The sequence below is a fragment of the Condylura cristata genome, unplaced genomic scaffold (assembly GCF_000260355.1).
Source record: "Condylura cristata isolate star-nosed mole 26May11 unplaced genomic scaffold, ConCri1.0 scaffold00036, whole genome shotgun sequence".
NCBI lineage: Eukaryota > Metazoa > Chordata > Mammalia > Eulipotyphla > Talpidae > Condylura > Condylura cristata.
Window position 1 is genome coordinate 7,033,424 of NW_004567137.1, and position 12,171 is coordinate 7,045,594.

Genomic DNA, 12,171 nt, shown 5'->3' on the forward strand with positions numbered 1-12,171 from the left:
GATGTATTAATACAAGCCCTTGGCTATTAGAGCTAAGTGATTTGGGAGTTGCTCCCTTGGGAGACACCTATAAAAGTTGGGGCACTAGATATGAGGAGAAAGAAACACCTCCACGCAGATATTGGTGACTTGGTTCTATCTTGGAAGGGAGATGGGGACTGGAATCAATTGTTCCGTGTATAGCTCCATGTTAAGTGCATTCTTCCTACAGGGGAAGTCCCAGAGCCTCCTACATTGCCAATTTGGTCCGGAGTCTAGGCCTGTCCTTATTACTTAAAATTCAGCTACACCAATTTTTGTTTTGGTCCATTGTTGCTAGTTAAAGAGTATAGGTTGTTGGATTTTTGAACTTCAAGATTGTCTCTATATATAATCAAGCCACTTTGGTTTTTGCTTTGCAAGAGGAAAGCTTTAATAGTTCTTCTGACAATGCAAAATGATTGTCTGTTATAAACTGGATTTAAGTTTATGCCTTTAGTTATCTGTAGTTGTCTTTTCTAGAGGAAATGAGTTACCTAAAGCCCACAGAAACTTCTCACCCTCTCTCCTTTATCCTGGCCTCAGGATGACCCATTCTCGGCTCTGGACATACACCTGAGCGACCATTTAATGCAGGAAGGGATTTTGAAGTTTCTCCAGGATGACAAGAGGACACTTGTTCTTGTGACCCACAAACTACAATACCTAACACATGCCGACTGGGTAAGAGCTTAAAGTGAAGCTTTGTTAATTTTTGTTAGTCATTTAATAAGGACATAGATGCTTTCTGAGATGCAGGTAATTGCTTTGGTCAGTGAAAGCTTTTTGTCCCAGTTCTGCTAACATGTGTTTTTTTTCCTTAGATCATAGCCATGAAGGATGGGACGGTGCTCAGAGAAGGGACTTTGAAAGATATTCAGACCAAAGATGTTGAGCTTTATGAACACTGGAAAACACTGATGAATCGGCAAGATCAGGAACTAGAGAAGGTGAGTGCTCACCTGTAGAAGAGCTCCAGGAGCCATAAGTGACTAGAATTACTAAGAGTTACTTTAAATAACTATTACCATTAGGATTTGACAATGTGGTTTCTATTTGAATTGCAAAATCTATATTGATCTGTTGGTACAAAGGGGCTCCTTTGAAACTGTAAAATTTTAATGTTATCTTTTGGATGAAGTGTGATCAGGTTTGTAGAGGCTCTTTATCTGATTTTGAACTGATCTGCAATTATATGTGTACTTAGACTACTTGCTAAAGCCTGGGATAGCCTTATTTTATCCTACTTGCCTTCTATCTCATTTTTTCTCATCTGTAATATGAGAATGTTTTCATGTGTCCCCCTCACTGATGGCAAAACCAAATCTGGTATGTCTTTGAAAGAAGGAAGGACAGGGAGCCGTAGGTGACATTGTAAGGCATGTCTGGAGTAGGGGTGAAGGAACGTGACCAGAAAGAATTTACAATAAAATTTTACATTTGCATAGTTTTTAAAGTCCACAAGAGCTCATAAAAAAATGATCTCATTTAGTTCTCAAAAAACCCCAGAAACAAGCAAAGCAAGTGATTTTATTTGTATTGAGAAGAAAACTAATTGTCAGAGAGGATAAGTAACTTACCTAAAGTTTCACAACAGATACACTTAGTATCTGCTGTAAACAGAACATACCCAATGTAATTATTTCATTACTATGTTACATGTGCTGTAAATATACCATTGGATGAGGTGATAATAGTCGGAACCAGCCTGAGCACAATTAATGAACCAAAGTTTTGGTTGAGATGAGAGGTGAAACAGTAACTTCGTAAAATTTTCAGTGTTTTGAATTGGGACTAGGAGTTATCCAGCATATGGTATCTCTGGCCAGGAATATTAAAGTGAAATGTTCATATCAGCAAATTTTTGATAATATCAAGAAATTAAAATGTGTCCCTTTAGAAAGAATTAAGAGCCTCTATGATTCCGTTGAGAGGAAAATGAAAAGTCAGATCCTGAGACTCCTCTTTCTTCTGCGAATTTGCCAAAGATCTCAAAAGCAAACTAACCAATGAAGAAAAGATGTATGTAAGAAGCCTTAAGTAAACTAGGAAAATCGCAGAGCTGTGAAAAGGAGAATATTATTCAAAAAAACCATAAGGTACCGTCAGCAAGTACCTACTGAGGAATTACACTGTGAGAACCTAGATTATAAATTCCCTGGGGGTGGCTCCAAATGACATTTTTTCAGTGATCTAGATGCCAGGGACAAAAGAAAATGACGTAAGCTTAAGGAGTTGGGGCCATGTGTGGTTTACTTTGGAAAGAAGATGTGGGGGGGGGGGGAAATAGCAAGCAAGAGCTGTTGGCTTGATGTTCTAGTAATACTGTTAAGCAAGCCAGGAAGAAAGTCCATTAAGTTGTATTTAGAAATAAAGTGATCACTCAGCATGGCTCCATAATTGAAGACATATGACAGGGTGATAAATCAGCAGAGGGAGATGTAGGATGAGTTAGGGTGTGGACAGCGCGAAGCCTCTTGTGAGGTGGAATGCCAGCCAGTGGGAGCCAGAAGGCACCCCACGCCTGCGGGGACTCATACCTGGGGCTGGAGAATGGGCACCTGAATCCACAGAAGCCTAGAGTCATGCCATGCTCAACAAGACCAGAAGAACACAGGTGGGGGCCTGTACTCAGTTATTTCTTTTGTTATGCAGAAGAGCTGGATATTTGCTAGGACACTGGTTCTCAACCAGGTCTGGTGCTGTCTCTTAGGGTCATTTGGAAACATGTTGGAGATATGGGTGGTGGTCATGATTGGGGCACAGGCACTACTGGTACCTGGAGGTAGCAGGCAGGGGTGCTGCAATGCACAGGGCACCCCTGGTTGTCTCCATGTGTCAGTTCTGCCCAGGCAGAATAAGAGGCCTCAAGCCAGAACAGATGGTGTGAAAGGAGAAACTAGCAGACCGCAAAGCCTGTGATGGTGCTGCTGGTGACTGGTTAAAGGGCAAACAGGAAAAACATCAACAGGATAGCAATGAAGACCACAAAGAGACAAAGGAGTGACTTCAATACCATTTACAATGCTAGTTCAGATGGCACCAACCGTTATCTTCGTAATTAACGTATTAAGCAAAATAAATGCACCTCAACTGATGTTCCCTCCCCAAACTTTAAGTCCTCACATGGACCCCACTGCTAACAATCAGTAAATATTTACTGAATAAACAAAACTAAATTTGTATTTACTTTATCCAAATATCAACATAATTTAAAGTACTTAACTTTGAATGAGCTTAATATGAGCATTTACTCCAAAGAAAAATTACTGTAAAGATTTCTTTTATGTCTCTAAGATGGTAAATCTTTTGCTTGCACAGCATGGAAAGTTGAAGAAACAAATCTTCTCATGTGCAGTCCCACTTAATCACACTAAACACACAGGACTGGAGCCTCTTTTATTTTATGTTTAATATCATATAAAGTGCTGGTTTTCAGACCATTAGGGAAAATTAAAAGCTATTGTGAAATTGTCTCTGAAAAATATACTCTTTTGAAACCAAGAATCTGGAAGCAACAGAGCCTTCTAGCATAGCAAGTCTCCTAAATCACACATGTTCTTTGAGGCCAAAACAAACCTCCAGAAACCAAGATCACTACCTAGAGACTGATCACCAAAGATTTATTGGTTTATTGATGTAACAGTCAAACTGCATTATTTTTTTTTCTTGTATTGGCACATACACAAAGCCCTCAAATTCCCAGAGAGTCCAGGAGTCTGCAGGTCAGTTATTTGGAACTCAGGATGATGCATTCACCCACAGAATCGAGGATTTCAGTTTCCTTGTCTGTCCTGCAGAACTTGACGGGGCCCCTACAACTGAGCTTGGGGGCAGAGGAGCTGGCAGTAGGGGTGTGGAGAAAAGGGATTGCTCTGGAGCAGAAGGCCAGTCTGGAGTCATACTTAGTTTTTATTTTGAAAATTAAAAATAGCGGGCCCTCCCTGGTGGTGCAGCGGGTTAAAGCACAGCACAAAGAAGCTTAAGCCACTTCTGCATGAGTTCAATTCCCGCCTGCCCCAGAGGTGACCTCATAGTGCGGCAGACCTCTCCTGACCCGCCCGCTGCTCCCCTCAGCAGTATACTTCGTCGAGCTGCCTGTTCTGCTCCCCACTCTGTCTCTGTGAATCCTCTCACCCTCCGCATCTCCCTGTACCCCAGTTCTGTACAAGTGAATAAACCTTAAAAAATAAAAAAGCTCTACCATAAAATCCAGCAACTCCACTTCCACTATCTACCTGAGGATGCCAAGTCACTCATTTGAGGGCTGTCTGCACAGCTGCACTATTCACCATAGCCAAGCTATGGAAGCAAACTAAGGCCCCAGAGACAGATGCGTGGATTTAGAAGACTGGTGTGCACACACAGTGGACTGCTACTCAGTTACAAAGGAAAGATGATCTCTTGCCTTTCACCACAACATGATGGAGCTAGAGAAGATGACGCTAGCAAATAAGTCAGGAGGAAAAAGACAAATACCAGATGGTTTCATTTTATGTGGAATATAGTAAAACAAAACAAAGTGTCTGACAAAACCAAGCATACGCTCTAGAAGTCTAACTAGAGTTGAGGTTACAGGTAGGGACATAGGAGGAGAGTAGAGGACCACGGGTCCCTCACGGGTGGGTGTGGTATGGGGACACACAGCTGAAGAGGGGGACACTACACCTTGAAAACGTACTATTTTACAAACCAATGTTCTCTCAACAAATTGCTTCGGACTCCTTTCCCTTCTCATCTCTCCCTCCCTGGTCCTAAACGTCCAGTACCTCACCAAATGATAAGTACCTAATCACCCATTTGCTTCCAGGTTACCTGACTTCCTTCAATTCCCATGCCTCCCCTTTCTCTTAGTGAGGTGGGAAAGAAACTCCTTCTGACTTCGTAATTCCTAGTCATCTCCTCTCAGGTGTACCCACACACCTCCTATGGCAAGAGCAAGGGGTTCTCTGGAATATGTGGGAGCCCCATCAAGGGAACAGCAATAGTATGGTGGGTGCTGTGGGGTGAGTCCAAGCTAGGCTGGGGCTGGGGGCCACCCAGTGATGTACTGTGTCCTCTGCAGGATATGGAAGCTGACCAGACGACCTTAGAGAGGAAGACTCTCCGAAGGGCCATGTACTCGAGAGAGGCCAAAGCCCAGCTAGAGGATGAGGATGAAGGTGGGTTTTGTTCTGAGCACTGAATATCCCAGTGGGCAGCAGAGTGTGAGGGTTTCACCTTGGCCACAGACGAGTGTGTCCGTGAGGAGTGACGAGCCACGTTGCAGGGTGTGCTGCTGAGAATAAAAAGGACAGGGGCCCCATCCAAGGCCATCCCGAGGGTGGGCCCTGAAGGCTCTGCTACGTCTGTACTTCCTGTGAGAAGAGGAGGAGAAGACACATGGAAAGCTCAGTAGATGAAGCACGGCTTCAGGCACCTGGGCAGGTCCAGTCTAATGACTGAATCAAGTGTTAAGAAAATGTCCATCCTTCAGAAGTAAATCATGAATGGGAAAGAAGGAGAAAATCCTTTTTTGCCCTACCTATTGTCAAGACATTCAGTAATTCCACAAGGGGTTTTCAAGGCAGTGTAGCAATGAAGGATAAGAGAATTAGAAAGCCATTTGTTATGGTTTGTTTTCTGGATCTCACAAGGTATAATGGGATTTACTGGAAATCTGAGGGAGGAGATGAAATAATTACATTGCCTTGGCATTTGCTGCCAAGAAGTTTGTAAGCTAAATCATACTTCAGTCTGTACATGTACAATGCTTCCATTTTCTCTATGCAATTTTTGCTTGACTGTCTCCTCCAAGTGAACTAACAAACAGAGAAGTTCATCGTTTCCAGCCAGAGAAGGCCAGCGTGTGCCACCTCTGTGCTTCATACAACTACCCAGTGTTTCAACAAATATTGAGTAAAAGGATGAACAAAAAATGTCTGGTGCTGTCAGTAAGGCAGGTTGAATACTCTAGAATTCTAGGGCAATTACCTCTAATGCACCCAAAGGTGAAGTCATGCCCAATTACTGTCTGTGTTCCAGTGGGAACATAACCTTGCCTTGGACTTGCTGTGGAAAGCTCTTTTCTTAAGTATCAAATAGAACAGAAATGTTTTCCTCACAGGGACATATGAGAGAAAGCAGAGTCTGGTATCTACCTTTTTGGTTGCTGCTCCTGGTCCATCAGTGTCTGTTCAAGTCACCAGGGAGGGAAGAAGAACGGTAACACGCATACTGTTTCCACTGCTTATCACTGGCCATTTCCTGCTCTGGACAGACAACATCGTTAGAAAGTGAGAATGCAGTCTTCAGCTGGGCAGCCACAGGCAAACTGAACTTTCAGTTAACATGGATCTGTGCAGACAGCTAGCCATCTGCCAGGTGTACACATCCTTTGGTCATGCACATTTTGGTTCCTGTCCTCAGCCCTTGAGCCCCACCTTTGCCAAGGAGGGATTACCCAAGACCAGTCCATCTACTGCCTCCACTTTGAGTATCGGGCTGGTTGGTGACACTCAGTTGTCAGTTCAAGCCTTTATTTATGTCTCTGGAGGCCGATACCCATCAAACGAAGACAAGCTGCCTGTCCTGCCCCCTACAACCTGCTCAGCAGACAGCAGTGCAGGACACCCAGGACAGTGGCCACGCAGCCACCCTTCTGAAAGGGAAGAAGAAGAAGCAGGCAGTCACCACCAGAGCATCGGGCTGATCAGATTTTACTGCTCAGAAAAGACCCAGTTCCCTGGTCTCCTCATGGAGGTTGCTCTTAGGCCAGCTTTTGGAGTTTCCTATCCATGGTTCTCTGTGGCACTGCCTTTGTGCTCTGGGAGATTCTCCCTCCTGAGAGGGACAGCATAGGCCTCCCTATGCTCAATGTTGCAGCCTATCTCCTCCTGGTACAGCTTGACACATTCAGAAATTCAACAAACTATAAGTGCTGGTGGATCAGGCATGTGGTTTTATCGGCCACACAGTTCCTTCAAACACTTAGTAAATGTTTGGCCTACAATCGCAGTCAATTTGATGTGACATGTTATCTCATGCAGGTTGGTTTTACTTCATGCTTCACCTGGTTTTTTATATATATATATATAAAAAGAGGAGTTTCCTTACTTATTTAGTCTTAAAATATAGTGAAAGGAGAATCTTTGTATTTGGGGGTGGGTGACAGTGCAAATTCTATCTAGTGGTTACCCATCTGAACCTTAAACAAGTGTTCTGTTTGCAGAGGAGGAAGAGGAGGAGGATGAGGATGATAATATGTCCACTGTGTTGAGACTCAGGACAAAAATGCCATGGAAAACATGTTGGCGGTACCTCACGTCTGGGGGCTTCTTCTTGCTGTTCCTGATGATTTTCTCTAAGCTTCTGAAGCACTCGGTGATTGTAGCTATAGACTACTGGCTGGCCACATGGACATCAGAGTACAGCATTAACACTGGAAAAGCTGATCAGGTACCAGGGATTGATGGTGCCATCTCTTACCTCATCGTAAGCACATGTGACTATTCAGTGAACTGATGACTTTTTTTTTTTTGTAATTTTTTTTTTTACATCATTCTTCATTTTGTACATTTTTTCATCTTGGTTGTACTCCCTAAGGACTTCCCATTACCAATTCACACATGTGCCATCACCATAGTTCTGTGCTCTCTTCCCACCCCAGTTTTGATCCTATTTCCCTCTCCACCCCCATAGAATGTCTCTGGCTTATAGTAGCCCATTGATTTGCATTTTTTCTTTATTACAATTGATTTTGTTTTCTCAACCTCTTATGCTCCTGCTATGTGTGAAATCATCAAGTATTTTTCTTTTTTCTTTCTGTCTTATTTCACTAAACATGATCCTTTCCATCAAAGACATGAGTTTATCTTTTTGATTGCTGAGTAATATTCCATAGTGTATATGTACCACATCTTCTTGATCCAGTCACCTATTTTTGGGCATTTGGGTTGATTCCATGTCTTCCCTATTAAAACTTAGGGGATACATTAAAAGTAGTTTAAGAAGAAAATATATAGCAATACAGGCTCACATAATGAAAAAAGAAACCACCTAATCTCCCACCTTAAGAACCTGGAAAAAGAACAAAAGTCAGTAGAAGACAGGAAATCACTCAATGAGGTAATAAATTCTACTAGGGACTAAATTGGAATGAATGATCAACATGGTCTCTGGTATTGACACTTTCATTTTTCTTAATTTATCATAAGCATTTCAAGATAATGTGCCTTCCCCTCAGAATGGAATATATGGAGATAATGTTTGGATTTGGAGGCAGTGGTGTAGCATAGTCATGATGTCTGTGTAACTCACAGCTGGGGTTTGGGCTGCTGGTTGATGTTAACGAGTGATGCCAGTGTGCTAGCCGGGCATTCTGAGGCCAGGTTGAATGAGTCGTGGTGCAGAAAGCAGGAATACTTCACATTCTGAAACAGACATGAATGCCCCAGCAGGGCAAGCCTTGAAAGAGAATGGAAAAAGCAAGTGGGACTTGGCATCAGAGCTAAGGTTGAGTAGCTACCAGAGTCTCCAGAGTGAGTTCCTGCCCTGGCCAACTTGGTGCAGGCCAGCGCCATGGACAGGTTATCTGACGGTGATGATGGTTCTCTAAGGAAACACTGAAGGGATTGTTTCTCATGCTCTCTTTTGTATTGAATGCCTTTTAGACCTACTACGTGGCTGGGTTTAGCATACTTTGTGGAGCAGGAATTTTCCTCTGCCTTGTCACATCTCTCACTGTGGAATGGATGGGCCTCACAGCTGCCAAGAATCTTCACCACAATCTCCTCAATAAGATAATTCTTGGACCAATAAGGTAAAACAATAGTTATTGCACACTCTCACCCACAAAAGTCATGCAAACCTATAGTTTAATTCAAATAAATATTGAAATTTTAAAGATTTCTTCCATCCTTGAGCAGCTGAATAGGGACCTTCTCATTTTGGGGACTCCCAAATGTCCATTCTCAGTGCTGTTTCCAGAATAGTCACTGTCACACATTTCACTCCATTCGTTGCCTAGGTTCTTTGATACCACACCCCTGGGATTGATTCTGAATCGTTTTTCAGCAGATACAAATATCATTGATCAGGTGAGTACCCGAGTTACTTTCAGGTTTGAAAGTAAACATAATGTAAGCTAAAAAGCACTCTAAGTTAAATCATGGATCCTCTTTATGGAGAATTTATACACTTATAAGAAAACCTGTCTATTATTCGGGGGGGAGGGGTGTGGAGTGAATCTCAGCTGTCTTTTACCTGTATCAGATGGTACCTAAATTATGGCTGCTTTATGTGACCAGAGACAGTAAGGAATGCCCCCAAAATACCCAGTTTCCTTTCAAAGGTTTATCCTGAGAATTAAGAGAATTCATTCATGTAAATATCTAAGGGAAACATAAGCAATTAGTTACTTATAAAAAAAAATTACAAACCTCAAACTGAAATTGGACTACCCAAGAGCAAGTCCTCAGGGTGAATGAGAAAGGCATCCAGGGAACCTGTCTCTTGCCTTGCTGATTTCTCCAGAGTGGACTTAGAAAGCCCTAAATTACCCTCAAGTTAGAAGAAAGAATGCTAGATGCATGCAGGGGGCCAAAAAAGTCTGCTGAGAATTTGTTTGTTTAAAATAAATATCAGCACCAAAACTCTAGTTTCCATCCCTCACTTTGCAATGGATGCCTCTGTCTCACCCACACCCTAATGTACTGAGAAATTTTGCTGTTTTCCTGGCACTGTTGTCAGGACACCCCACACCTGAAACTCCTTGGAAGGAGTGTGCGCTGGGAATGGAAAGACGCAGCAGTCATTATCTGGAAGAGTTGCTGAGTTAAATAAGGCTTTATGCCATAAAGCGCAGCAGCGTATCTGCAGAGGGCATAGGGTATATAGGGCAGTTACCTCTGTGCCAGGTTACCTGGGTAGAGAAATTTTCACGTAAAGAGAGAAGAAACGTTTATATTCTAGAAAGAGCATCTGAAAGTCAATATGTCAAATAATCCAGTCAAAACCAAGAAGAGTATGTGAGCTGCAATTACAGAAAATTAAGTCTTATGTAGAGAAAAAGCTAGAAATGTTCTTAATAACAAGTAACCATTGTAAAGAAATCTATAGATGCTGGGAAGGTTTACAGTTTGTCTCACTGGATAAAATAAAGCCCATGGGTAAATAAGGCGTACAGTATAGTACCATCTATATCACATTCCCAAGGTAATTGGTAGCTAACCCACCAAAGAGAAGTGGGTAGCTAAGTGGGTGGACAGACTAAATTCTGGGAAGGGAATCAAATTCGAAGAATGTAGACTTGCTTGCAATGAAACTTTGTTTTATGATCAGTTTAATGATTCTTTATGACCGTTACTGCTCATAACTAGTACTTTCTTTGAGCTGAAACGTCTTCCTCTGGCACCACCTTCTCACCAGCACATCCCCCCAACGCTGGAGTCCCTGACCCGGTCCACACTGCTCTGCCTGTCCGCGATTGGCATGATTTCTTACGCTACGCCTGTGTTTCTGGTTGCCCTCGTGCCTCTCGGAGTCGCCTTTTATTTCATCCAGAAATACTTCCGAGTGGCCTCCAAGTAAGTGAAGCAATGCTCTTTTTTTCTTCTAGAACCTACCTGTTTGATTTATTGTGAACCACACCTTTGCTCTAGGGCCTCTTCAAGCGAACATACGGATTTTTATTTCAAACATGAGATCCACCCTGATGCGTGTTTCTTTTGGAGATCTATCATAATTGTGCAGGACTGGTTGTATGAATCCTACATAGCCCTGGACAGAATTTAACGTGGATTGAGCTAGTAGGGGTAGTCTGAGGATCCAAAGCTCAAGTTTTCATCCCATAGTCCTTTCTCTGAATGTGACACAGACAGAAAACTTACCAAAATCAAGCACAGCCCAATCTGATAAGTGACTTAAGTCACCTCATTTCACAAATGGGGGGGAGCGGGAGAGGGGTGGTAAAACACATTCTGTAAAAAGTTAGTGGAAGTAAAGAGTTAAAAGGAAATCAGAGTGAGGACAGTAAAATAACTCTGAAAGTGTGACAGGAGTGCTGTCACTTTAAGAGACTGGCAATGTGCAGGTCAGTTCATTTCATACACATTTGAGTATGAAGCCAAATAAACAGAAGATAGTTGTGAGCTTTAAATTCTCTTGTTAATACAGGATTTGTTACTTGATGAGATCATGAATCGTTAAGTGAAATGTAATACTATTTGTTTTGAAATTTCCTGTTTAACTTTGAAGGGCTGCTATAAATAGTTCAGGACATTTCCTATCATTACAAAACTCAGTTTATTCAACAAATATTTATTAAGAACTTGCTGTGTTGTAAATTATTACGTAAGTCATGTAGTAGATGAAGAGATCAGCATGACAAAAACCTTCCAGAAACGTATTGCCTCTTGGGAAGAGAATACAGATATTGTATATTAAATGCTTTTTGTGAATTAAGTGCTGGAATAGAAAGACAGGTGCTGACTTTATTCTGTGAACTGAAAACATTTAATGGGCCTTGAGTGCAGGGGAAAATGATGAAAAAAAGTAGGAAAAGATTACAAGGAAAGACAGGATCACAACTGGGAACCTTGAAAGATACACATCACTTTCTCTTTAAAATTAGTCAGCTTCTTTTAACACAATGCAGTGTTGCTGTGGGTATAAATGCAGCCACAGGCATGCTTTTTGTTAGGCTGGAAAACTCTTCTCCCTCCCCTCCCACACGCCCACCATCTCTGTCTGTCCTCCTATTCAATTTGGTATTTTATTTTTAAAAAATCTGACTCAAGTCTAGGAAGTAGGGATCTATTCTAAATTAAAAGACTTGTTTTCATCTTCATCTTCTCAGTCTGCTGGAGGGAAAAGCAGCACTGAGCTTAATTCTGCTGGCTGTCTTCACACCTGTCCTTCTCCCAACATGCCTGTTGGCTCCTTCTTCAACACATATACCGTGGGCCTGTTCTCCTCCTTTAGCAATACAAATTGCTCAAATAGTCCTAGTTGCTCATAAAGTTGAACAGTGAGGTCTGTTCACCTTAAACCAGGATAATCTGTTAACACTGGTAATAAGCAAGTGAAATACAAATGAGTAGGACTCAGGTTTACAGTTAACACTGATAAAGGGCGATGCACCATTCTTCCTTAAAATTCTATCAAACTGAGCAA

General features: G+C 42.1%; 1 protein-coding gene across 1 annotated transcript in view; it reads left to right on the forward strand.

Annotated features, from left to right (window-relative positions):
* Positions 1 to 12,171, forward strand: part of ABCC9 (ATP-binding cassette, sub-family C (CFTR/MRP), member 9) — a 109,756-nt gene that overhangs the window by 71,146 nt on the left and 26,439 nt on the right. Inside the window, exons 22-28 of the mRNA XM_012732915.1 lie at positions 565 to 702; positions 843 to 968; positions 5,084 to 5,180; positions 7,229 to 7,455; positions 8,670 to 8,818; positions 9,026 to 9,095; positions 10,426 to 10,583. Of these exons, the coding sequence (XP_012588369.1) occupies positions 565 to 702; positions 843 to 968; positions 5,084 to 5,180; positions 7,229 to 7,455; positions 8,670 to 8,818; positions 9,026 to 9,095; positions 10,426 to 10,583 (965 nt within the window). The remainder of the gene's footprint in view (positions 1 to 564; positions 703 to 842; positions 969 to 5,083; positions 5,181 to 7,228; positions 7,456 to 8,669; positions 8,819 to 9,025; positions 9,096 to 10,425; positions 10,584 to 12,171) is intronic.